Source organism: Pavona decussata, unplaced genomic scaffold (genome assembly GCF_977016875.1).
Source record: "Pavona decussata unplaced genomic scaffold, jaPavDecu1.1 SCAFFOLD_202, whole genome shotgun sequence".
Lineage (NCBI taxonomy): Eukaryota > Metazoa > Cnidaria > Anthozoa > Scleractinia > Agariciidae > Pavona > Pavona decussata.
Genome location: NW_028145610.1, coordinates 2280156 through 2307888, shown reverse-complemented (window position 1 = coordinate 2307888; position 27733 = coordinate 2280156). Strand labels below are relative to the sequence as shown.

The following is a 27733-nucleotide window of genomic DNA, read 5'->3' as shown; positions in this document are numbered from 1 at the left end:
TGCTCCAATATTATCCAATATTGACATGGAATCAATACTAACAAATTTTGTTGATTTAGGCAAAGCGAATGTATTGCTTCCACTAATAATGTTCCCGATTCTGTGGTATGTGTCAGTGTTGGTTGTTTCACCTTGTTTTTTGCCATTTATCAAAATTTGTGCATTTGCAACTTGTTGATTGCTTTGGAAAACAATGGAGTATAGATTGAAAAAGTTATTTCCATCAGCAGCGATTTGAAAATTATTTGTTGGATTTGTTCTTTGGAAAACACCACTGGCAATAGTTCCAGTGTATTTCGTTTTGAATAAGTTGGTAAAATAACCCAAATTCATTGCTTCAGAATCATATATCGGATTTATTAAACTAGAAATAATCTTATTATTCATATCCAAATTGACTTGCATCTGCATATCTCCATTTTTATATTCAAACATGACATTGTCCAAGCCGTCATAAACTCCTGGATAAACGCTATCTGACCAATCTTTCACCCCATAAACAACCAGATGACATTGTACTGGAGTCGCTGTAGCTGTTCCATGCATCGTCAAATAGATGTAATTTGGAGTTTGTTTGCTGTTGTTATTGAATTGAACCAATAGCTTGCTATAAGCAGTGAAATCACGCTGTACAGCTTTGTGGATGTATGCTTCAGAAGCATCACGTGATAATTGAATATTAGTCATTTCTGGTGGGTAGAATTCAAACACAATTGTGTATGTTCCAATAGCAAGAGTATAAATATTGAAACCTATCCTTGATCTGTAATCATTACTTCCACTGTCTTTAATCAATGTGATATCATAAGCTTTTTTATTCTGATGCGGGGATTGATTGAAAGCAGCTATTCCATTCACTGTGATATTATATTCTGAACTGCTTTCATCACTATCTATAAGATATTTGAATTCATTTGTTTTATGGCTGCTTATTAAATGTGATTGAGCCATGTAATCCTTATATTGTTGGGTTAAATTGGCATTGAAATCATTTATCTCTTTGACAACAAAACCAACATTAGCAGATTTATCTGATTCATTAGCTTTTGGTGTTTTGATATTTTGAATATATTGGTTGTTCATATCAAGGTTTCCAGTCATTGCAACACTTCCATCTTTTTTCAAATATACACTCAAATCACTTCCAACAGATGGTATTTTAGCTATTTCTGTATCAACATATGCTTTAGTGGAAGCATCATTATCATCAGTTGGTTGAGCCATATCTTTGATTTTATGATTGTCCATATCGAGGTCACTATTGGAGACTTTTTGCAAATATTTAGTATCACAGAAACCTAAATTAACGACATCATATGTATTTTGTATATTGGCTCCAAGATTAGTAATTTGTTGATTACCCATATCCAGATTTCCAGTCATTTCAACAGTGCCATCTTTTTTCAAATATGTAGATAAATCAGGTGATGGTATTTTTTTAATCTCATCATCGACATATTTTTTATTCGCCGCTTGATCGTTATTATCGGGTTTTAAAACACTAATATCAAAAAATGTTTTCCGTCCAGTAATATGTTGTTCTGTTGATGTAATCATTATTTCGCTTTTAGCTCGTCCACCATGGCCATCAAAGTTTTTCAAATCTGGTATATTAAGATGAATGTTTTTATAAGACTGATGCTCAGTCAATAATCGAACATCATTGGAGCTACCAGCTCCGTCTGGCGTGTCTTGTAGATAGATACTATTGGTATGAACACTACCAGTATTGCTGTAAATTACTGCTTTATCAGCTTGTACATTACCAGGAGCATTATCCAACAATTGTATTTGGCTCTTTGTGACAACATCATTGGGATCAGCTCCTTGTTTAACATTAACAAGTTTTTTGTTTTGTATATCATAATTGCCATTTTGGGTTAATTTAAACCCTATTCCTTGAGGCCCAGCGGCTCCTTAAAGAGGAACCGTTCTGAATCCTCCTGTTGTGAAAGAAGACGATGAACTATGTTCGTTGAATATTCCCATTTATATCATTTGGTTATATTGTTCCATAAAAATTCCTGCTAATTCTCTTCATGGGCTTATCAACATAGAGAAATGAAAATGGCTCTTTGGTTGCTTTAATGTATTTATCCTTTTCGACACCCAACTCACAGGATATCAGAATTCTTTCATTGCTGCTAGGAAAGTCATAGACACAGAAATGAGAGCAATTGAGTCGAATATCTTTTGGTGTTTTGTAAAACGATTGGCTCAGATAAATAACAGAGCAGTTCTTGTGTCTGCCACGAATGAAATAATCAATCAATGGTTTCTGTTTTTTTTCACAAATAAAGTCATCAAATATTACTATCTTCTGGGCATCTTCATCCTTCAATTCCTCCACTGGAATTATATCATCATTGCTACAAACAAGGACATTATACCCGACTCTATTTGATATATCAGTCAATGTTTGAATCATATCCTTGTATTTTTGTTGCTCCAAATTTTTGGCATATAAATGTATTCTATCATAATACAAAAGTGGTTTCATCAGCATATGGTACAATAAATTTGTCTTTCCAGATCCTGAATTACCATATATTAACATCCGAAAAGTGTCATTTGGCATGTAACCATACAATCTTTTGAAATTAGTGTTTTTATCATGTCTGTCATAATTTGGGATTTCCATGTATATCAATACATTATATAAGTTGAGAAAAGTTAATATAAGTTAATAATATAATGGATCTACAAAGATTAAAACAACTATCTGAAGCCAAGATTAAGGCTGGAACAATAACCAAACAAGTTAAAGATACATTGAAGGAGTACAAGCATGATAAACAAGATTTACAACAAGGTTTATCAGAAACTTTCAAACCAATTATTAAAGCTCAAGAGGAAACAAAACAAACAATTGATGAAAAACAAGACAAATTGATTGAACAATTGGAGAAAAACCAAAAAGCGTTGACTTCAGGTTTGGAAGACATTGCTATGTTAACTTATCAACCAGAAACAAAACCACAACCACAATTACCAGAATCAAAGTTACCAGTAGATTATCAACCATTTGGATGCTGGTTTTGATGATGAAGAGTTCCAAAAATTGATGCAATACGATCTTGCACCTCCGAGTTCTGTTCTCCAAGCTTCTATGCAAGGAGATATTGACATCAAGGATTATGATGCTAATATTGGCAAAATGTTGAAAAAACTTGGAATAAAGAAGGGGCCTTTATCCAAGGGCCAAGGAAAGACCAAGAATAAAGACAAAATTGATAAAATTGATGAAGATATAAAATTATTGCAAAAATACAGAGGGCGCATTAAAATAATCCCAGAAGGAATGAAAACCATCAAAAAAGGTTATGGTTATACGCAGCCAAAGAGAAATGCATACAAAATATCATCTTCTGGGCAATATGGTGGACTGATGATTGATATTCCAAAATTAATGGGACAACTCAGACTTGTGGCAACAAAAGATAAACGCAAAGTAATGGACAAAAAGGTTGATTTCGATACAATCGATTTGTTGACCAAGAGATTTAATTCAAAGAAGAAATACAGCGATATTGCCAAAATGGTATTCGATGAATTGAACCAACTCAGTGAGATTCCAATCCATAAATCCAGCAAAAAATTCAAGAAATTGGGCTCTGGTGTTGTTTATTTCAATGACGCTAATGATTTGATTGATAGAATGGAATTGCTTGGTGGATCCATTTTGGCTGGTAATAATGGAGTCAAAGAGGAATTTTCACAGATAGCCCATAAATTGAATCAACTTGGCTTGATAAACAACAAACAACTCATTGATTTATTGCAACAATATATAATGTAATGATATATGCAAGAAAGAGCGATACATATTTCATCTGTTAACCGACAAAAAATAGGTCGAAGTCGGCCTGAAGACTTTATTATCAAATTTGATCCACCATTGAAGCTTGACACAACAATGAGACATGAGCTAGCTGTAGATCGAGTTTCAATGACGTACTCGTGGCATAATGTCAATGCAGGATACAACAATAATACAATCAAATACAGCCCAGATAATGGTACAAATTGGAAAACAATTACATTTGTTGATGGTATGTATTCATATGATGATCTTGATGATTATATCACTCAATCAATAATTCAAAATGGAGATAAACCATCTTCCAGCAAAGGCATCAATCTGTATTTTGTGCTTTCATCATATAGAGTTGTCATTGAGCTAGACAACCAATGGAAGCTTGATATTAGAAACTCTAATTTTGGAGCGCTTATTGGATTTGAACCAAAGTTAATTAACCAAACTGAACATGGGACAGAATTGCCAAATATTACCAATGATATTGACGTTTTGAACATTAATTGTGATATAATAACTGATAGCCTCAGTGATGGACGATTCACAAATACACTGATAATGATACCCACTGACAATTTAACAAGGAGTTATCCCTTTACTTTTGAGCCAAAAAGAGCATTATTCAGCCCAGTTTCCAAATCAATTATTTCAGAAATGGGGATAACAGTGACTGACGCTTTGGGTCGGCCAATTGACTTGAATGGCATTGACTGGTTCATGAGCTTGATTCTCAGCTCTAGTTTAATATAATATATCAATATATGGTACGACAAAGTGAATTTAAACCACGTTTTGACCCAGAATTGGGTCGTTATGTAAGCAATCATATCCATGGTGAAGGAATTATGGATGTTTTCAGATCAGTTGGATCAAAACTTTTCGGAAAAACAGCAAAAGAATTAGCTAAAAAAGGAGCCAAAACTGCAGCTGAAAAAGCAGTCACAAAAACTGGTGAATTTGCTGGTAATAAAGCAGGAGATAAAATAATTCAATTATTGAGCAAAAAACAACCTTCCAAAACAAAATCAGTGACAATGAGCCAACCAAAAATGGAGCAGCCACTGACTGATTTTCAAATAGCTGAGAGAGTCAATCAGATGACATCCGGTGGAAAACTCAAAAGAAAAATAATGTAACATATGTTTATAAATGAAATCATTCAGAAATCCAAAATATATTGAAAGGTTTGAAGATGTCTTCTTCCAATTGGAGACACCATTGAATACTGGTAATACAGGGAATAATAGGTCACAAAAGAAAGATGGTTATCGTTTCGTAGTCGATAACACAGGAGAAGTTACTCCATTTGATTGGTATAATGCAAGAATATCCGTTGGTTTCAAAGTCCAAACAATGCAAAATGGAAATATAGCAGCTGAAGACCATAATGGTATTGTAAATGTCTCTCACAGTCTTATAAATGATTTGGACATCAGGCTAAATGGTAAACATGTGTATGATTGTAATTATGCAAATCATTGTGTTAATATCAAGAATCTATTGGAATATAGTCCAGTATATGCTCAATCAACTGCAACCAATGAGTTTTTCTATCTGGATACAAACCGAAGTGCTGAAGAGAGACCTGCACAAGCTTTGTACAACAAAGGATTTGCTGCAAGAAAAGCGCTTTTGGGTCTATCAGCGGTTGTCAATACAGAAATACCATTGAATCGATACGCATTCTTTGAAGCATTGAGAGATGAGTTATTGCCATCAACACGATTGGAATTGAATTTGGAGATCGAATCTGATGCTAATCTTATTTGGCAAGCTGGGGCTGATTGTCGTGTAATAATTACTAGAATGGAGCTTATTGTGCCACGAATCACTTTCAATTCAGAAGGACAATCACTGTACATGAATCAATTTTTGAAGCCTCATAAATGGGTTTATTTGCGTGAAAATGTGGAAAGAAGCAATTCATCAACACAAAGAAGTGGTAATTTTCAGATAACAAGTGGTATTTCAAAGCCAAGACATGTGTTTGTTTTTATTATCAATGATGCAAATATTGGAGCACAAACAGTAAATCCATTTTTGTACAATACATTTAGTGTATCAACAGATCCCAGAACATTGCTGAATTGTCATTTATCTGTGGCTAATGGCAATGAATATCCTGATGTACATTACACTCCAGAGGCTGATTTGACTCGAGTTTACAGAGATGTCCTCAAATATGTGCATGCAAATAATGAATACAGTCAGGGGACTTTGTTGAATATCAATAACTTCAAAACACTATTTTCATTCGTGTATTTCGATTTAACAAAACAAAAAATGGATATCAAAGATGGTACCACAAAGCTGACATTTCATTATGAATTATCTGGTACAACTGCAGCTGCATATTCAGTTTATGCATTGACATTATATGAACAAGACGCTGAGCTCATCCAGAAAGATGGAAAACTATTGTTTCGATAAATGGAATAAATTTTTAATGTAACGTTAGTTATATAAAAGATATGACAACTTATCATTCACATGGAGTAAAACTATCAATTGGGCAAAAAGATAAACTAGCAAAAGCATTAAAAAACAATTCAGCAATAACAATAAGATTATCAAATTCTGAATTAACTGGACCGGATCAGCTGATGTTAACCAAAACACAAATAAATAGGCTGGAAAAGGCAATGCAAAACAAAACTGGAGCAGATATTAAAATAAGCAAAACACAGATACGAAAAGCTGTACAACAAGGAGGCAGTCTTTGGTCATCATTATTCAAAATTGGCACAAAATTACTACCAATGGCAGCAAAAGCAGTTGGACCATTAGCTACTGGAGCACTTTCTGGGCTTGCGAATGTGGGAGTCAATAAAATATTTGGTGGTTTCCTCATTCCTCAAAATAAAACTGATCAATTAATAAAATACAAAGATTGGCTCACTGAAGCACAAAAGAAGCAAATTGTCAATGCAATACATACTGGTGGACAGATTGAAATTAAACCAACTAAGGCACAATCAGGAGGTTTTTTGGGGACATTATTGGCTTCAATTGGCATTCCAATGGTTTTGAATGCATTAATGGGTAAAGGCTTGCAGGTGGATAGAAGTAGATCCAAAAGATCGGTCCCAGTTTTTATTCCAAACACAACCAAAAAAGATGGTGGTTTGGTCCTGCCAGTTAATTATAGGCCGCCTCCATTTTTCGGTACATGGGATCAATATGGCAAAGGAAAAAAAAAACCAAAAAAGGAAAAGGTCTGTTATTAGGCAAAAACAGTCCATTCAAGGGGATTCCATTAATCGGAGACATTCTGTGAAATTCATAAATAAACAACTCAGTAACTTTGAACTCATTGATTGGGTCAAAAAACTCAAAATAAAACACTTCAGAGGCATTTACAGCAGAGATAATCTACCACAAAAGATGAAAAAAGATGAAGTTGGTATCATTAACCTGGATTCACAGATTGGACCAGGTACACATTGGGTTGCTGATCGAAACGGAGACAAATATGTAGAATATTTTGACAGTTTTGGGTTAATTATGCCAAAAGAAATTATGCAATTCATGTCAACAAGTGGCAAACGATTAATGTATTCAGGTGATGAAATCCAAGAAAGAGATTCAGTATTGTGTGGCTATTGGTGTTTGTATTATTTATTTGAGAGACAAAAGGGTACAAGTATATTGAAAACAATCCACAATGCACATTTTGACATGAACAATCAAAGTGTCAATCATAATTTTATAATCCAATATTTTAAAAAATTATCTAATCAATAGTATATGAGAAAATTTTGCGAAGATTGTCAAGAAGAAACTGATCATTTTGGAGATGTTTGTTTAGAATGTTATTATGTAACAGATTCTGAAGATGATTCAAGTGACTACAGTGAGCATGAGTCTGACAGAGAATTCATCAATGATGAAAGTGACTCAGATTATGAGTCTGACTCTGATGATAATTAATCTAATATAGTGATATAAAATGGTCAAATCATATTGTGTTAAACAAAAGAAAGAAACTGAATGTGTTCAGCCTTCAGGTTACAAGCAAGCCAAAAATGGTCGGCTCATGTTCTTCTGTACATGTGCTGAATGTGGTATAACTAAAACCAAATTTGTTAAAAAACAGGGAAACTAAATAGCCCCTCCGAAGGGGGGGGGGGGGCGCATAATGGATACTTTAGCATCAACTGGTACTGATATGTTAATTCAACATGCATTCCCATGGTTGGGAAAGAAAGCAGTTGAAATGGGTCGATATTATGGGTCTGAAGCACTTAGAAACCCCAAATTGCAGAAGAAAGCTATTGATTATGCTATCTCTAAAGCAACACCTTTTGTTCAAAAGACTGGATCAGAGATGTTTGATAAATTATCAACCAAAGTAAGACCAAAAAGAAGGTACAAAACTGACCGAAAAGAACTTGATGGTGGTAATTTGGATACAATTTTGGAACAACTTGGCACACCTGGTAAGGTTGCATCGAAGTCGATGGATGTTGTTGGAACATTAATTCCATCAACAACGGAAGTCTCTGATAGATACAAATCTGGAGACATTGCCAAAAGTGCATTCAGCACAGATACTGGCATATTGTCTAACCAATTTTGGACTGGCAAGGCTGGGAAAAAGACATTAGAAAAATACAAAGATTATCCATGTGATAGTATGGTAAAGATTGGAAAAAAATATCACAATACACCAAGTTGTTCAAGCTATGATTCAATTGGTTGGCATCCACCAAATTAGACTGAGTATGATAAAGGAATCAAAGGACGACCCAAAAGTGGTGGTTCAATTGATATACACAAAGCAATTGGCAAGCTACCAAAACCCAAAGCTGGTTGGGTACTTCCAGGGCACAAATACACTGGTCCATACAATGATTTGGAAAATCAAGTAAAATATAACCCCAAAACAGGGCAAATATTGGAAATATATGATAAACCAACAGGCAAAACAGATGCAATAGCCATGCAACATGATGTTGATTATTCAGTCTGCAAAGATGATAAAAAATGTAAAAACAAAGCTGATAAAAAGATGGTTAAATCATTGGATGCTGTTCCATATTCCGAACGACAATGGGGACATTGGTTGGCAAGAAATGCAATAAATACAAAACAGAAACTGGGTCTTGGGGTTCCAAAAAACGTCAAAAGCCGTCGGGTAAAGAGGAAAACTGGCAAGAAAAATTAGCTAATGAGCTGCATAAACCCATAAGGCGTAACTTTACTCGGCGGCGTGTTATTGTAAATAATATTGATGAAATATGGGCTGCTGATCTTGTTGAAATGCAACAATTCAGTAAATGGAAAAAAGGTAACAGGTATCTTCTCATGGCTATAGATGTTTTCAGTAAATACGGTTGGATTGTCCCATTAAAAGATAAAAAAGGTGAGACTATAACTACAGCATTTCAAAGCATATTCAAAGAGCGTCGAAAACCAAAGTATCTGTGGACTGATAAAGGCTCAGAGTTCTACAACAAACATTTCAAAGACTTGCTCAATAAACATAACATTACACTGTATTCGACTGAAAATGAAGAGAAGTCATCAGTGGTGGAAAGATGGAATCGGACGATTAAAAATAAAATGTGGAAACGATTCACTGCCCAAGGCAATACAATGTATCTGGATATTTTGCCTGAAATATTGAATCAGTATAATAACACCAAACACAGTTCAATAAAAATGACACCGGCAGAGGCATCTAAGAAAAAGAATAAAGGAATTGTTTACTTCAATCTACATGGAAATTTAACACAATTGTCAAACAAAGCAAAATTTAAAGTTGGTGACAAGGTTAGAATATCAAAGTATAAAAGAAAGCTGTTCGATCGAGGTTATACAGAAAACTGGACAGAAGAGGTCTTCATTATCGATAAAATTCAATACACTACACCAATCAAATATAAACTAAAGGATCTAAACGATGAACAGATTAAAGGGAGCTTTTATGAACCAGAATTATTGAAAGCTAATCAGGAGATATTCAGAATCGATAAAGTCATCAGGAGAGATTACAAGAAGAAACAAGCTTTGGTAAAGTGGAAAGGATACAATGATGCCTTTAACTCTTGGATCCCAATCAAGGATTTAGTCGATGTGCAAAAATAAATGAGCTCATTCTATCGATACAGTCACGGCCTCACGAATATTCGATAGCGATAAATCTATTGTTGGGTGCGAAATAAATGATATTCTTACCTCAAAAAGCGTCTACAAACATCAGAACGATGAAAGTGGAGAAATAAATGCCCAAATATCCGAAAACATAAACGATAAACATCAAAACACAAACTCTTCACAAAATGGCGGACATGTTAAATAAAAGACTAGTGTCCAGTCCCCTTTGGGTTGTGTCAACGTGAACATGCATGAAAGCGCATGCGTGTTAATCCAAATCAAGCAATATTACGCAATATACAGAAAAATAGCACCACAAGTGTAAAAATTTCAGAACTGAGTGTAATATATAGGTAATCGGGCCATTGTTACATTAGTTCACAAACTCTGGTGAAGCTTTAGGGTGGTGTCAGTTGCCCCCTGACTGAAACCTGTTTGACGGCTTGTGCAGATCTAGAGGGTGAATTACTGAGTAGTGTGGGATGTCTTCCAGTGGACGGTACCTCCAGGGTGAGCCCGCTCAGGCCCTACTGGTTCACAGCGGGGTGCTCAGAGTTCTTTCCCGAGCTCAACCTCTGTCCCAGAGGTAAACTGGGAAGGGACAGCCGCCTTGTCAGCGGCGGGAAAAAGACCTAGCAGGGGCTAGGCAAGAAAACAGCCAACCGAGCACCCCACGTCTAGGGTTTTGTCACTTTTTGTGACAAGTCACACAACGTCACGCGTGACAGTAACGGAATCCAGTCACACAACATCCATAAATCTGAATTATTTATGATTATTTTTTTCTCCATTACAGGTTAATTATATCCAAATTGGTGTTCAAAAATATTGTATTCATCATTCAAATCAGCGATTGATGAGTTGGTTGGATTTAATCGATGATTGTTTGTGAGTTGGGGGTCAGTTTGGTGTCATTTTTGAAAACCGAGGAAAATTAAGGTTTTTGAAAACCGAGGATAAAAATTTAGGTTTTTCAAAAACGAGGATTTAGGTTTTTAGGTTTTTGAGTTTAGGCTTGAATTCAAAATCCAAGATGGCGGCCAAAAAGGTATGAATTCAGTGATATTTTCAAAAGTGTGCCCAAAGCGGTAAAAAGCATACTACTTGCACATCATAAATTATTACAAATTTTAGTTTTCCTGCCCACTTTCTCTCCTTATTTGCATATTTTTTCAGAGTACTTGTTCATTTATTACCATGATCGCTTTATGATACTCTGAGAACTAAACATCTGTCAATAAACTTCCATTTAATTTCATATTTGTGTTGTAGGTCAGATAGATTTAGACATAAAACCCTTTCTTTGGATGGTGCCAAAAATTTAACCACTTACGCTCAAGACGGTGGATCTTCCATATTAAGACGACGCTTTGCAATCAACTCATTCCACTCCAAAACTGATCACTCTTGCCATGGTCACCTTGTCTGGTGAATCAGTAACAACACAGAAATTATCGGACCACTGTAAGTAAGTTAACATTATTTTTACTAATTAGAAGTAAATTGTCTATTTTTCACCGTTATTAATTAGCTATTTTTTTGCATTAAACATCTAACTTCATTATTTTAAAGCGGAACACAGGCAATTTTAAAATTTTCCCATTTCTCAAAGCATATTCTTATATTCTTGGATTGAAGAGGGGGGTTGTGTGGTTAAATTTTTATTTGTTAGAGAAATACACCAGCAATCCGTCGCAAAACGTTTCGTTTCTGACAGTCCAGGTAAAGTCTCAAGTTTGTTCGGGATTTGTGATTGTGGTGTCGTTTTCGTTGTGGAAAATTCGGAATTTTGTTGGGTAGCAATGTTGTTTTTTCAAGCTTTCGAAATCGAGTGTTCGGAGTAAAGCGCCTTGAGTAGGAAATTATCTCGCCTAAAGTTTCATCTGCTGTCTTAACGGATCAAAATAGGCCTTAGCGGAAAGATTTACTAGTCTGATTATCTGTTTTTCATTACCTTCCCAGAGGGGTTTTTCTTTTTAACATTAATCCCACAACGTTATTGCAAAGCGGTCAGTTAATTAATCAATCAATCTTTGTCATTTGTTTGCCAATTTCTCTGTGGAGAAACAGAACTTACGAAATCGTAGACACGCTTCCCTGAAGCATTGATCAGAATTCCAGTGTGATCGACTTCAAGAAAATTTGTAAGACAATGTAAAGTGAAAGATTTAAGAAACCGTGAACCTTCTAGACTACCTATTAAGAGCTTCTGCCTAAAAGAGTGGGACAGGCTTGGAAATGAGGTAGATGGGGCGATTTTGCTCAAAATTGGAACACATAATTACTGTGACAACTTGTGCAATATACCAAAGTTTCAGCTTCATTGACCTTATTTGGGCTGCGTTCTGGGTAACAGCTTTGTGGTTGTCCCGTGAAGCTGATTTTTAGCTTAATTTTGACCACTTTGTATTTCTTCCCTTACAATGCTAGAAGTTTATTCACTCAAATCAAGAGTCATTTTTTGTTGGCTCAACTCTTGAACTTTCTTTAACAAAACTTATGGCCCACAGGAATATTTTTGATGCACACGTCAGTAATCTTAAGTTGTGGGTCTTATCTCCATTAATATAACAACAAACCGGAAATAGCCCAACTTTAAGCTCAATTATCTTTGATGCGCATTCTTGTAGTAACAAAATTCCAACATAGTCGTAGAGCGTGTCCCTACCTATATGACAATCAAGATGAAAATACTAAGGTTAAGCCTTTTTCACTTTACAGCTATGCTTAGAAGATACTGATAAAACCAATTCCGGTCATATTTCTCTTTGCCTACCACTAAACGGATTCTCAACACAAATGTGCCAGTAAATACAAAATGACCCAGCATTATCTAAGTCTATTGCAGTTTAATTAGTGCTTAAGGCCACCAACTAAAATTTTTCATTGAAACTTTAAGAAGCAAGGTATTTTTTAAGATATTCTTAAAACAAACGTAACCGCATTGCTTACGGCAGGAAACCATAAATTCGGCGACTATTCTGGAGACTTAAAAACTCACTTCTAGTTGTGATAGGTGTCACACTCTAATAAGCACCCTTTGTCTTTATTGAAAGTTATTTTGAAACAAATCTGAAGTTTGGATTGTATTTTAAAAGCAATACTTACTTATCTTTCTGTTGCTCCAAACGGCCATCTGTTCCGCATTATGCGGGAGACTGGAGCCAAGTTTTTCCTCCTCTAGTTCTTGTCTGAGAATGAACCACTAAAGTTGTTATAACTAGGGCGGTAAGGCGGCACGAGTTAAGTTTTCGGTCGCGTTATCAACTTCTTTTTAATTTTTTGGGGTCGCGATGGGCTGAGAGATAAGACTTCGGGCCACGAGTTAAGTTGTCGATCTCGTTTTTTGTACTCGGGCGGCACGAGTTAAATTTTCGGTCGCGTTATCAAATTCTTTGAACGTGGCCTTCACAACGATCATACCGAAAATGGTTGTTAGCGTCATCAATGCTTGGGGTCATACAGATACTATATGACTCTCGGTTCGTATTGAAACATAATCAATGTACAAATGGTTTCTGTCTCCAAATCAAAGGTGAAAACGTTACGATTAATGCCCGGGAATTAAAGCATCCCGGTATGAAGCACGAGGTATTCTACTTAAGAAATGTTTACCCCTGCAATTTTATCTGGTGGTTACTTATTGCTTCACTGTATCTCTGTATCTATCGATTAACGCATAAGACTTCGTGTCATGAGTTACGTTGTCGGTCGCGTTCTTTGTAGTCCGGCCGTGAGGTGCCGAGTTATAATTACGTGGGATGCCCTAAGGGGCATACCGTGTCTAAAAATGGGTTCCGTTTCTTACTTTCTTTTTTTTTTTCTTCATCGTAGTCACAAATCTGCACATTAGTTTATTCATGGAACTCTACTCTCTCCTAGTGGGGATGTATTGATCTGCTTCTCTTCAACAAAAGCTGGCCAATGAAAATCCATTCTTGGCGCGTGGAAGACACAAATGACTAAAAATAAGACTTTAGCATTCATAGAGAGAAGTATCTCGGAAATTCTTAATGACTACTTTAAATCATTTCTGTCCAAACCTGTAAATATCCGGACTTGAACAATGACGAACGAAAACGCTTACAAAAGTTTGCGTTTTAATACAATGCCAGTGATCACCACAAGATTTGGTAGAAAGCGTAGAACACTTTTAATTGAATGTGGCCTTCACAACGATCATACCGGAAATTGCTTTTAGCGTCATCATGACCCAGGGTCACGTGAACAGACGCGAAGAAACTTAATCTGTTTATGTGTCTATTTTTTATAGTGTCTTTTGTGCATGACAAATGTCGTTTTCCCCTGTATTTCATTCTGACTGCAAGAAATGCAATTCTACATTTATCTGGTGGTTCTATCTATCTGAGTATAAGCTGCAAATAGCTTATTGTTGTATTTGTTTTTAGAATATAGAGAAATATCGTTTCCTAACTTTCCTGAAACCCCATAAGGCCCTCTCCACCTAGCTTTCTCTTATAACTTACTTCTTAAAGTATGCATTATGAAATAAATGAGCTTCTTTAATTTTGTTTCTCATAGATGACCCTCGCATAAGATACATTTATCTCAAAATGGAAGACCAAGTCGATCAGTCGTGTTTTCTTCCAGGAATAGACTTGTCCTTTCAGAAGAGTTACTTCTACTACACCAACTTTATCTCCCCGTTTACGAGCTGTTGAGTGTTTGGTGTTGTGTGTCCAATGCAGCTGTCATCGTGGCGTTACTCAGAACGGGTGTTAAGTCTATTCGTCCAGGGCTGTTGATGCTGTGCAGCTTGACACTCACAGACTTTTTTTGGGGAGCGATTGTTGGACCTATGAACTCCAGTTTAAGAATAAAACATTTACTGAACAGCCAAGTTTGTGAGATTTACTCGGAATTGGAGGAGACAACAATTATTGCACTTCTTGCAATAAGTACTTCCGGTACCTTGCTGAATCTTGCCGTTATCAGTATCGATCGATACTTTGCTGTCACAAAATTTGTCCAATACAAGTTTGTGGTGACCCGGCCTCGCACCCTGTTCACGTGCTGTGTGGTGTGGTTGACGTCCATTATAGTCGGTCTCCTTCAATCTCGCTTCAGATTTCCTATAGTATGCTGCTTAATACTTACAGCCTTTATCGTCATCTCTGTCCAAGTAAAGACGCTTCTTCACCTTCATCACCATAACAACAATGTTGCTAACATGATGCCAGAGGGTAGTCAAGCCAACCCTTTCAACACCGTTAATGCCGCCTTCGAGCGCAAACTGGCTAAAACAACAGCATATGTGGTGGCCGCGCTTGTAATGGGGATCATTCCAGCGTTCGTTTCTGTAATAATGACTGTAATTACAAGAAAGCCTTATGTGAAGTTATCGACTTCTGTTATATTTCCTGTAATGACCCTGTGTTCGAGTATTAACCCAATATTGTATTATCGGAAAAATCAAATAGTGAAAGAGGGAATCTGTAAGCTTCTCAAGTGTCAATAAGACGTTACTGTTTTTTTTTCTTTCGCGTCACTAGCATTCCTAGTTTTCTTAGTCTTTTTAAGAGACTGTACGTATGAGAAACGACTGCTCGATTTTTGGCCCAAATCTTTATTCCTGCGAAATTTGCTTTGGAAGATATCAGCAGTCAAAATATCCCAATAATTTGGCTGTTACTGTTATTTTGCTATAATTTAGGCAGCGAATCCCGAGGACGGTCGAAAAGCGGTTTAATCTTCTTTTTTTTATAGTCAAATTCATTAGACTGTCTCGTGCAATGTGATGTTGTTTTGGAATTTGATTAAATAAAGATAAATTAATAAATTTAGACTTTGCAGCAAACGCGGTTACTTAGGATTTTACTCAAATGAAATAAAATGAACAGATTATTTTATTTCAGCTTTCTCCTTTCGACTAAGGGCAAAATATTTAAAAACTGATTTAAAATAAGGAGCATTATGACTGTTTTAAAATTGTGCACAAAAGAGCCCTTCCATTAAAGAGCAAGCTGTCACCAAAAAGCAGTTGTCGCTGGGGTTGTAACCATGGGACCGTTTTTCGAAAGTACAAAAGCCTTTCCGGGTCCGATAACTATGTTCTTAAATCGATTACTGTTACAGAATTTTCAGTTCAAACTCGCCAATATGTTTCTTAAAGGTATGAAATTATAAGATGTAGCTTTCAATTAATGATAGTGAATCTCTCGATGATTGCATGAGCGTGTGGTAACAAGGGCGGAGAATGTTGGCTATAAGAGTGTAAACACTACATAAAATTGGCCTCAATGATTAACTAAGCCGCCGTAAGACACGCATTATCAGACCCATAGCCTGACCAAAATGTTAATCAGAGTAGTAGAAAAATAAACATAAAACTAATAATAATCAAAGATTAGGAGGTGCGTTCGATGATCTTGATCCCAGGCTCTCTCCTTTGTGATGTCATCTGCCCCTGCAAAAAATCTGCGGGGCTACGTACCAGATACGCGTCCCAAGATCCATCCATTCATTCCAGCAATTAATGCTGTCCCATACATTCTCGACTCCAATCCGTATTAGGGGTGCGTTTTTCCTACGTCGAACTTTACATAATAATATTTGCGAAAAGCTACTAGCAAGAACAAAGTTAAAGTTTAAGGGCTCATCCTGACTCGCTACGCAGGTAGAATTTGACAGTTCACACTCAATTAAACGAGTAGCTCAAAACTGAATTTCTTCTAAATTATCAGTAAAACAAGCACGATGGCTGAAATCTTTATGTGTTTCAAATCATCTGCCGAAAAGTCTTAGCTTATTTCAAGTAAATTTCAGGTAAACTTGGAAGTTCTGTACCGTTGAAAAATTTGATCAAACTGGCACTTGAAAAGGAAAGCTCAAGGTTAGTGTGCAGGTTAGCCTGAGTATCAGGCTTTTCTGGGGGTGGGAAGAGGGGGAAGAGAGAACTTGCAAAAGGGAAGAAAAGCCTGACACAAAAGCATTAAGCCGAGTATTCCGCCCCCTCGATGAGCATGACGCTTCGCCGTAAATAGTAGCCAGTCCAAATAACTTCCGGTCATGCAACTGTCATGTCAGCGATGACCGCTGTGAGAGATATGAATTGAAGTTACACAGACAGCTCGATTGCAAAAGACTCTCCAAACAAAATATTTTCAGTTGAGCACCACTGAGCAGAATTCGCGACTAGATACAGCTTCATTACAGGAGGAAAATACAAATCTCACAGTTCAGAACGGCAAGAAGTGATGACAAAAACGCAGCCGTAACTAATCAAAAGACAAATAGCCGTGATAAGAAACACAAGATCTCAGCTACGAAAACAAATAGGCGGCCAGATTAAGATTATTAAACAATTCAAATCCTGACTAGAGAGGCTGTACTGTCACCGGACGCACTGAAACAAACCAAACGTGCCAAACTCAAATAAATGCCTCAACGGGTATAAGAACGACGGTTGCTCAACAGGCGATAAACGCAGCAGTCGTAACCCAGAAATGACCTTTGATATCAAAATACAAAACATTTGTATTTAGTCTTTCATGATAATTTTTGTTTCCGGCGGTGTGACGTAACCTTTTGTGTTTCGTCCAATCAGCGCCAACGTCCAAAATTCGGACGTTCGACACAAACTTCTGAAAGGTTTTGTGTCAGGCCTTCCTTTCCTCTTCTCCCCCTTCCCCTCCCCCTCCCCTCCCCTTCCCTCCTCCCCTTAGGAAGGCCTGATACTCAGGCTATGTGCAGGTATTTGACAAGACGTTTGCCTCCTTTTCTTGTCCAAGTAACCGGCCAGATCCTTGTATATCTTGGAACAAATCTGTTATTCTGAGACTAAATTAAATTACTTTATGTAATGACGCAAGAGTTATGGATTAAATCACTTTATTTAAACACGATAAATTCGTAAAACAGAATAAAACTGACAAAATCTATCCTAAATATACTATACATAAAAATGTCATCTAAGATTAAAACCTACCTGGAATAAACTGCTTTACATGAATGCCGTATTTGTAAGAATATAATCTAGCCACTAATAGAGGGTGTAAGAGTTGTCTCGAATGACCTTTACTAAGGAAGCAATGACTGAAAGACTCAAAGATCTTCTATAAGACAGATTGGAAACTCTTAGCACTCTTGCAACGAAAAAAAGGTTGCGAGTTTTATCTAAACTTCCTAAACTTCGACACTTGTAGCATACAGCAGAATCTGATCAACTCGAAAGCTGTTTCACTTACTCACTGTTTTCCTGTTAGTTGCAGTTATTAACCTTACAAACCTCTGTCAAGCTAAGTAAAAGAAGCGCCCCTCCTGAGAGCTGTTTTTCGTTATCATTAGCCTTACCAGTTACTATTTCTTGGAGGTGTTAAGCAATCTATCAATGCTATCATAGTTTTGAAGTTCAATGTGTTTTGTTTTAATTTTCATTCTTTTGAAAATATTGAAAAGGCAAGAAGCAGGGGTTAGAAAAATTTTAGAGAAAGAGAGCAACATTATGATCTACAAACTATTGAACGTGTAAACAGACGAACACCTGGTCACTGTCTTATCGACTTGAAGCGCTCATGCGCAATGACAACTTTTACTGGGTTTGTGTCAGTCTAAGGTTCGTATTCATCAGTTTTGCACGCTTATCGTTTGAAGGTTGAAAGAAAAAACAGTTTCAATTGCGAAGGATGAGGAATTTCCCGGGAATTCTGATTAAAAATTGTTTACTACAATCGATTCTTAATTATCCCAGGTTGGTGACAAAACGTCGTTATATTCTGGCACACCAATTGTTCATATTCCCTATCAAGCCGAAGACAGCAACCGAGAGCCACTGAAATTGTACTGATGTTTTTTAAGCGCCATTTCTTTCACTAGTTGTTACAATGTTTTGGAAAAGTCCTTAACGCTCACCTTAACTCCGCATGCTTTGGTTGGCTTGGTGGTAAAAACTTAACGATATGCTACCATAGACGTTATCTATTACCAAATAAAAAAACGATTTTCAAACCAAACGCCATTTCTATAATGACAATAAACACTAAGGCTGTAATGACTACCAAAATTAGCTTTCTAAAGCTTTCGATCCATCTAAGTTAAAAGTTATGATATTAAGCTACCATGATCAGTCACATTTGTTTCCGCCTTTCTTGTTAAAAGGTGGTCGAGACCCAAGCAATTTCTCTATGCATTCGAGGTACTCGCCCTCTACACATTTGTGATTGGGGTCCTCCATCCATTTTATTCGAAGGTTTGTTCCGCCGTTTGCAGCAAATTGCTGCTGCACAAGCTCATTAATTTCCTGTTGCCTGGATTTATGTTGGCGCAGCCTCGTTCGCATGTGCTCTGACTGGCCCACGTACAGAACTGTCCCGTCCTTATCGCCTATGGCATAAATGCCTCCTGCTTCTGGAACTTCATCAAGATCATTGGCATAAGAACTCCATTTATTTTTGAGTAGACGCTTGCAGATATTATCGGTCATCTGAGAAAGTAAACAAAACAATGTTGTTATGGCTTGAAAGTGCATAAGACCGCAGGAAATCTAAAACTATTTCACTTCCTGTATATCACTGTAACAGTTGTTAACGATGGAGAACATTTGTGAGATCAAAGGCACACATCTCCTATGTCTATCCTATTTATTTACTCCATCGCTCAGAATGCTGCTCTCATCAAACGGTATCAAACATCTATTGAGCGGCTCCTTTATTAATTTAAGCCACTCCTAGAATGAAATGTTGAAGAAAATCCAACTTTATGAATCCTTCGAAATATCTTTAAATATCTTTCAATGTAAGAAAAAAACCTAGAGTAATTAGAATCCACTCCAAATTTTTTGGTCAAAACTATAATTTTATCCAAATTTAAAGTTAGTTGAGGTTGACAGAAGACAAAACGTGAAACTGGTAATGAGTGCAGCGTCGGCGGCCATTTATATTCGAGTAAATAAATACAGTATCTTACTGACTATTAAAGATGGAACATTTTACTAAGAAACCTTACAACTGATCAAATTTGATTTATATACCAAGGCAAAAATTCAGCTTCCATTCCCCACAGATTTCTCAAATCACCCCAAATGCCCTTAAGACTCGAGTGAGACGATCTGTTAGGGACCCCTGATGCATGATCCTTTTGAGAAAAGATATTTTAAGAATCACGGTTTCCGAGAAATCAGCCTTTGCGGAAAATATTCAATAAACCTCATAATATATCGTCGAACTGAAAGCGTCTAATCAAAGATCCTACACATTGTCAAGCAATAGTTCTCGTTTTTATTATTAAAAAGTTAATCTATATCGTGGTAGAATAGGTAGAATGAGCTAATTTGCGAGACAGGCAAGATACAACGGCAAAATCTCGGGTATGAGATCCAGGAGGAAGAAGAAAGTTGGACAGACCGAAGAGAACAAGTAAGGGCGATCAGGGGAGAAAGAAAAGGTCTTGCAGGAAATCTTGGTTCAAAAAAGGCGAGTTACAGCATAAGACAATTAGACAAGAGAATGTGGCGGGTTAATGTAACGAAATCAGAGAAATTAGGTCCCTCACAACTCGATTAAGCTCATGCTAGTAAACAATGTAGGTTAAAACGCATGGCTAGCTTAGACCTGACTTAAAACATTCTCAAGCCAAAACATTGAAGTTTGTTAGCTCACCTCCTCAATAACTGACAACTGGCATTACACAATACAATATAACAGTTTTTTTAGTTCATACACACGTGATTTCAAGAACTAATTTACGGAATTAAGAATTAAAATTATTGTCCGTCTATCTACCCAAGAAACGGTTTGATACAGACGTGCGCAAGAAAAAGACAATAAAAACTTGTGATAAGAAGTTTGTGAAGTTACCTTGTTTCTCAGTTGAATCCAAACTTACGATTGATTGAAGAAGGCTCTTGAATGTTTCTCCAGCGAATCTTTGAAGGGAAAGAAAGAAATAATGCAATACAGAATAACGTAGTGAATCGTAGTGTCGACATGCCATTAATTAATAATTCCACGTGGTCTAGTTAAGGCGCATTGATGAAATAAACGAGTCAGAGCCAAAACAAGCTTCGGTAATGTATAGCATTCCTGTCTTTCCACGTATAACAGTTTATGCCAGTGCAAATGCTGAGCAGTGGTGAAGAATTTGTTGACTTCTAACCACAAAATTCCATGTTTTATATTTTGCATGTGCTCGGAGACCGACCATTTTAGTGAGGTAGTCAGTGTCGCTCGCGCCGGTTTAGCCCAGTGAATTTATCTGGAACATCAAGCTGCAAAAAATGCTTTGCAACGACAGCCAGTGGATCGTTTGGGCAGAAAATATGTTTGGCCGGACGGCCTTAATTACTAGCATGTCCAGATTAAATTGTGATGAAAATTAAACTGTTTCTTCAGTGAAATAAAATGTCACGCATCCTGAACGCCTTTAGAATTAGGATTGTCGGAAAACGAGACAGCAGTTCCTAAATTTAGGGGAAAACATTTCGGTTTTCATGTGTGATAATGTTTACCTCTTAAAAGGTTCTACCGGGAAATCCGAACAAATCAATTAACTGCATAAAGATATCTCAGTCTAGAAAATTCCTTAAGATAACATGGGATTCCATAATGACACAATTTTGGATTGCTTGACGAGCTTTACAAGTAGGAATTACCCCTTGACCATTTACCATTTAGTATGACACAGGTTTTTCTACGACCTCGTGTCTCTGCGCTCGCATGAATTTCGCGCTCGTTTATCGTTCATTCACGGTGATAATTATAAATACCGACCTGGAAGATTCCGACGATGGGATGTACTCAGCAGTTCTTACATCGGTGCTAAGAAATGCAGCAAGAAGCAACAAAGAAGATAACTTACCTCTTTTGATGTACTAGGATAAAATCGACAGTTTCGATTCTTGTCCCCTCAGCTCCGTGTCAGTAGAAACAGCATGGCGATTTAGTTAACCAGTTATAGTTTCCACGACGTCATTTCTTTTGTTTTCTTGGACCAATCACAAAAAACTCATTATTTACCTTCCAAACCTGATTGGACATCAGGAAAGTGGTAGTTTCCCTTTTGCTAAAAATACCATGAAATATTAGATGACAGAAAGAAAGAACATTTATGTTAGTAATGATGCAATTTCCGTTGCTACTAAAATCACCATTGGTTCGATCCAGATGGCGTGTCAAAGGATTTGACCAATAGCAGACCGTCATCAAAGTCCGCACTACACAGAGCGTGAAAATTCGCCAATTTAATTGTAATTATTTGTTTTAAGAAAAAAAAACAATAATTTTTTTTTGAAGAGAGTAGTTAACAGCTCATTTCATAGAATTTTTTTCCTATGAATAAATTATTTTCAATGTTAAATCTGTTTGGAAACTATTCCTGACCAGTACTACCGAGATATTCAACAAAATAATCTAACTCGTTAGCTCTGAAGGTACGCCAAAATGTCCATTGGGTAGATTTAGGCGCAAAATTTGGTATTTCTAAACATAGGAGTTTCCTTAAATTTTCACTGAAGTTGGCAAACGATATTGTGGTTCGAAATCGGTTTCTCCGGGAAGGGACTGGGGCAAGTCTTGCGAAAAACACCTTAATTTCCGCGCAAAATGCAAATTAAGAATTTTGTTGTTTGATGCAAGTAAGATTGAGTAATATTCAGTAGTTAGCTAGAAATGAACATAAAATTTTTATTTTGACATTGTAGAATTGCGCACTGCAAAACAGGAGGAACAACCTTAAGAAAAACAAGAATTTTCTTTGGCGAAATATCACCTCAAAATTCTTAACACTGGTTATTTCGATCCGTTCTGTTCTCTCAGCAAGGTGAGATAAAACTCGCTAACATTTTCGAAAATCCAACAGCAGCGCAGAACTTTGAAAATAATAATATGATTCTGTTCCCTAAAATGTTAATTAATTAATCATAGAATACGAACGGATGACCTTGCACTAATATGCTTTTAAAAGGTACAAAACTTTAATTTGTCTTGCTTAAATTCTCTCGTTGAGTGCTCTTGAATATCAGTACGATACCTAACATACCTGTACAACTTGAAGCTGTTTTACGTATTTCATTGTTGTACTATTAGTTTCAGTAGTTATCTTAGAAAATTCTGTCAAAGGAACGTGAATCCTGGAAGCTGTTTATTCGTTCTCTTCAACCTTTGCTTTTCATTGCACCTTGGAGTTGTTCAGCCATCTAACAATACTATAACAATTTTTGAGTGCAAGGTGACTTTTTAAGATATGACCACTATTCTGAAAAGGCAAGAAGCGAGGGTTGGAGTACTTTTAGAGAAATAGAAAAACATTATGATCTAAACTATTACTAAGGACAATTTCAACATAAACCTAAACGGTGGACATGCGATTACTGTCCCATCAACCCGAAGTGCACATGCGTAGTGACATCCTAAATGGGTTTGTGTATTTATCCTATTTTTGGGAAAATGAAATTGGTGCCGCCGGTTTTCGTTTGGAAACAGAATAGACAAATTTTTTAGGAATTATAATTGAAAACTTGTGAACTTGCTACTACAGTAGTCTAGCACAAAATCAGAATTGGTCCAAAAAGCCCTAAAATGTTGCACCATTTGTTAATAGATCCCCACCAGGCTGCTCACCCTTAATGAGTTATCACCAAGAAAAACGTTGTTACTGCTAGAACCATCAACAAAGAGCATTTTAGTTCACACTGACTCTAACCTTTAATCAAACGCGGTTTCAGTACTAGTTCAATAATCTAAAACTCGATTTAGCCAGTTCAAAATGTTTATCTTCCTCTCCTTCCACCAAATGACCTGCCAGCTGACCGCACTTTTACGCCTCCTGAGGACCTTATAGAAGGGGCTTTGCCAGACACTTTAGGGCCACCCGAAGATCTCACTTTGGGGCCACTCGACGATCGAACAGAGGATGTCCCACCTGATGATCGAACTTTGGGGCTACTTGGTGATCGAACTTTATGGCTGCCCGAGGATGTCACTTTTGGTCCCCTCGAGGATCTAATAGAAGGAGCTCCGCTGGACGATCGCACTTTAGGGCCGCTTTTGGGGGGCTTGCTTGTGGGACTCCTGTTTGGTCCTCTTGCACATGACGTACAACCGTCCCCAGCGCGCTTATTCAGCACAGGGCGATTTTTATTCTTTTTAGTCATACACTCAATATAAGCACCTTCTTTTGATTTCTGCTTCTTTTCAGGGACGTACTTTATCCTTAGCTCGGACTCCTTGTGCTGTTTAAATTTTCCAGCTACTCTTTTGTCAATATCTTGTTGCGGCGTTGGGGTTTTATGCTCCTGTAATCTCCTCTTCACATCATTTGATCGACCAATGTACAAATATTTGGTTTCCTTGCCTCCCACATTTTGACCAATTGCATAGATTCCCGGCATCTTGGGTACTGGAGTAACATCATATTTTTGCCACGGAGTCTTCGATAGTTTATCGCAAACTTGGCCTCTCATCTCAATAGCAGCCTGGGGAAAAGACGATTGCTCAGAACCGATTACTTGTGTATTGCTTCCTGCGCAGCCAGCGGTGAATTTCAATTTTATGCTTGAAGGTAAAGTTCGTAGCAGGAGGGGCTGGGGGTTGGGGGGGGGGGGGGTGTGAATAGGGCACAAGAAGAATCGAAGGAGTGCATGACGGTACGTGGCTTGCAGCCGCCCTGTTGCGTAAGCTGTACCGAGTTGAATTTCTCGCAGTATTTGACTATATATTCATATGTTAATTTGCGCATTAAAAATATTTATCATCATGATCATTACTATTGTTGTTGTTGTTTCCCAATGACTATGGTGTTTTTTTTTCCACTCTTGTTTTTGCAATCGGAGAGTTTTATTATTGCGTGACCTCCGTTAATTATCAATTCATAAACTGAAAAGTTAGTTTTCTAGCACTGAAAGATTTGCATCTAATGCAACGTATAAGATCTATTAAAAATGTTACAAGTCAAAGCTGTTAACCTTCGTCGGCAGGCAAATGAACATCGATTCGAGGGAAAAGGAATTAAGCGTCACTTTCTCGCGTGTCTTTCGCATTCGACGAGCTCCTTAAGTTCGCGTGACTTGGAATGCAATTAAAACAGTAGCGTGCAGTGGAACCTTTAATCAGTTTTTGCACTGTAAATATCAACGAATTAGCTCAGGTGGAACTAAGACTTAAAAAGAAAAGAACTTGACACGAATGGACACAACTAACGGTCTTTATAAAATAAAATACTTACTATGACACTAAGAAAATTCAATGCCCAATATGTCAGTTTGAAGTTCAGCATTATGAAATGATACTCGTCAGATACTTCCCTGGATGAAAGAAAGTAGGAAATAAAATAAACAGAGATGAACTTTCGATAAAGTAGTGACGTTTTCTGCAAGGCATTTTGCGATCAACGGGGTTTTTAATGAATTCAAATACAAATATTGAGTTGATATAAACATCCCCAACAACCTAGCTGAACCATCCATTGAGCTCAACACCGTGAGACAGCCGAATATAACCTTGGTAGCACAAAGCGAGCATGAGAGTTCATACCGCGTTTCAAGACTAGCTGTTGAAATCCCTGTTCATGAAAATGAAACTGTATATAGCCGCAATGTTGAAACTTTGCACAATTGCTGAGCAATTCATCCGGCCTTACCTGTTTCAAGTCGCTTTGCTTGACGCGCTTCCAGACAAGCTCAAAATTCCTGAAAACTCACTGAGCGGATGTGGCATTCAGAAATGAGTATGGTATGAGTATCGTGTTATTAGTTCCCCTCGTTTAAAATAACACGTAAGGAGAATCCGTTTCGAAAGCTCTCAGATGGCCACAGAATGCTGCTTATTACGGCTAATTGAAAGAGCATTTATACTTGCATCTGAGACACAAGTCGCATGACGCAAACCTCGTATGTTTTTCATTGCTGGCGAGCGTTAGCGAGACAGCACACTATTCTTGTCAATAGGGGAAAAAATCCAAAATTTTGTCGGATGTAAGACTCGAAGCTTGCGCAGTAGAGCATTATCCGGGATGGTTGAGACGAGAATCATGCGCAAATCACATGCCTGACATATAATCCGGGATGCACACCTCACTTTGCACTTGAGAATCGCACGCTGTCAGACGCTTTCGGTTACGAGGTGCAGTTGACGTTTGCTTTTGTAATCATTCATCAAGGTCACGAACGGAAAGATATCACTTTCCACGGGATTCATCATTGATTCTTTTCTTGACCTTGATGAATACTCACAAGCAAATGAAGACATCTAGCAAATAAAAATATTTGGAAATACTTACCTATTTGTTTTATGGCAAAGTCAACTGCGCCTCGAAACCGTCTGTGCGTAAGATCGTGGTAAAATTTTCCCGTGGAAAGTGATCTCAATTCTCAAGCGGTCGGAATCTATAAAAGCAGCCAAACACAAATTGATCTCTTTCCGTTCGTGACCTTGATGAATGATTACAGGAGCAAATAAAGACAGCAAATAGAAAAAATACCGTGGAGGCTAATAATTCAAAATCTGCGAACCACTCAACTGTGAAATCAAAGGACTCGTTGTACTTTCACACGAGTTCTTCGCCCGTGGAGCCCAATCATTCAAAATCTGTGGAGTTTGTGCAGGATAATTCGACCGTTGAGTCATGCTCTTTCGGTCCGTAAGTGTGTCCGTTGAGGCAAAAGAATGGAAAACATGTCGATCGCTCGTCGAAGCAAACTGTGCAACTGTGAAATCAGATGATTTCTTCACTCTGAAATCAAACGACTCGTTGCACTTTCACTCGAGTTCTTTGCTCGTGGAGGCAAATAATTCAAAATCTGTGCCGTTTGGGGCGGCTGATCCGTCCACTTCACCAACACCCCCATCCCACAAAAAGGAAGGGTTTTCAACATTTCTTCCCCAATGTGGGTTAAACAAATCACTAAACCTGCCATGACCCATTTTCAAAACCAATGCTTGCTGTCAGGCGGTGTGCGTCACGAAATTCGACCAATCAGAATGCGTTATTTGATCAGTAGTCTTCGCGCCCAAGAACACCAGTCTGGAGAGTTCATTTCGTCATTAACGAAGTCTGTGACATTTTTTCCCGGTTGAAAGTCGTTTCAAAGTTAGAGGAACAACTTGGCTTAATGCTGGTTAGGTTACTTTTTAAGCTGAAGCATTTGTTCGCGTTTGTAGCCATTTCAAAGGTGACGACCTCGCGCCTGTCGCCATGTTGTTTTGGTCGTTGATTTACTGCATTTCTTGAGGCTAAAGCTTCTTACTCTTGCTGGGTTTGGCCAATACTTTTGCACGTTAAGCAAGCTTATCCTTTCTACTTTAGAATTTTCGGGGTCTACCCGGATCTACCCCTTATGGTTTTCCCGTTGGAAGCCGTTGAACTAATAAAGAATCTATGGAGAGATCGTGTAAACAAAGTAGCTCAACTCCCGGGAAATCGACCGGGAAAAGCCAACGGGCGAATGCTTTTTCTCTCGAACAAATCCAGGAAGGAAATGTAGATCTCTTTCACCCTGAGATAAAAAAAGCAAACTAAAAATGAGCGAAAGCAATGAAAAATACACTGCGAGCAGTCGTACTTTTTCCTTAGATCACGCTCTCAAATTGACAGTAAAATTATGCAAATTACAAAATTGTGACTCGCGGCTCGCGGCCTCACCGCTCGCTAAATCCATCGCGTGCCGCAGAACTTAGGAGCAAGAGACCGCTCAACCGCTCGCGGTCTAAAGATATATATAAAAAAAGCGTCTATAAGCAGACGTGACGGCACAAAATACTAGTATAATATAAGAATAAACCTGAATAAACATAAAAAATTCTCGCCTTGATTGTCTCCGAACCGGGAATACTAACGAAATCGCCTTATGTGTCCAACAAGAAGCAT

The 27733-nt window shown here is 37.4% G+C and overlaps 3 protein-coding genes across 6 annotated transcripts in view; all 3 read right to left on the bottom strand.

The window, feature by feature from the left end:
• LOC146461108 (uncharacterized) overlaps positions 1-22070 on the bottom strand; it is a 37366-nt gene extending 15296 nt beyond the window's left edge. For 2 of the 3 annotated variants that reach the window (XM_085087374.1, XM_085087375.1), the window contains exons 1-2: positions 21731-22069; positions 20731-20798 (exon numbers count right to left, since the gene is read on the bottom strand). The gene's annotated coding sequence lies outside the window, so the exon portion shown is untranslated. Of the gene's footprint in view, positions 1-20730; positions 20799-21730 lie in introns of all 3 variants that reach the window. The other variant, XM_085087377.1, reaches the window with a different exon arrangement.
• LOC146461107 (uncharacterized) lies at positions 18999-22942 on the bottom strand. The gene is made up of 2 exons (XM_085087287.1): positions 22910-22942; positions 18999-19358 (listed from the first exon to the last, which is right to left on the bottom strand). The coding sequence occupies exons 1-2, from the start codon at positions 22940-22942 to the stop codon at positions 18999-19001; spliced, it is 393 nt and encodes a 130-aa protein (XP_084943413.1).
• A 539-nt stretch (positions 22943-23481) lies between these two features.
• On the bottom strand, positions 23482-26012 carry LOC146461106 (uncharacterized). Of its 2 annotated transcripts, XM_085087355.1 has the most exons (3): positions 25508-26012; positions 25094-25172; positions 23482-24344 (listed from the first exon to the last, which is right to left on the bottom strand). In XM_085087355.1, exons 2-3 carry the CDS (start codon positions 25142-25144, stop codon positions 23640-23642), a joined length of 756 nt encoding a protein of 251 aa, XP_084943481.1. In that variant the 5' UTR covers positions 25145-25172; positions 25508-26012; the 3' UTR covers positions 23482-23639. The 2 variants fall into 2 exon arrangements, with proteins under 2 accessions (XP_084943481.1, XP_084943482.1); XM_085087356.1 differs by lacking the exon at positions 25094-25172 and having other exon boundaries at positions 25508-26009.
• Between the last annotated feature and the right edge of the window lie 1721 nt (positions 26013-27733).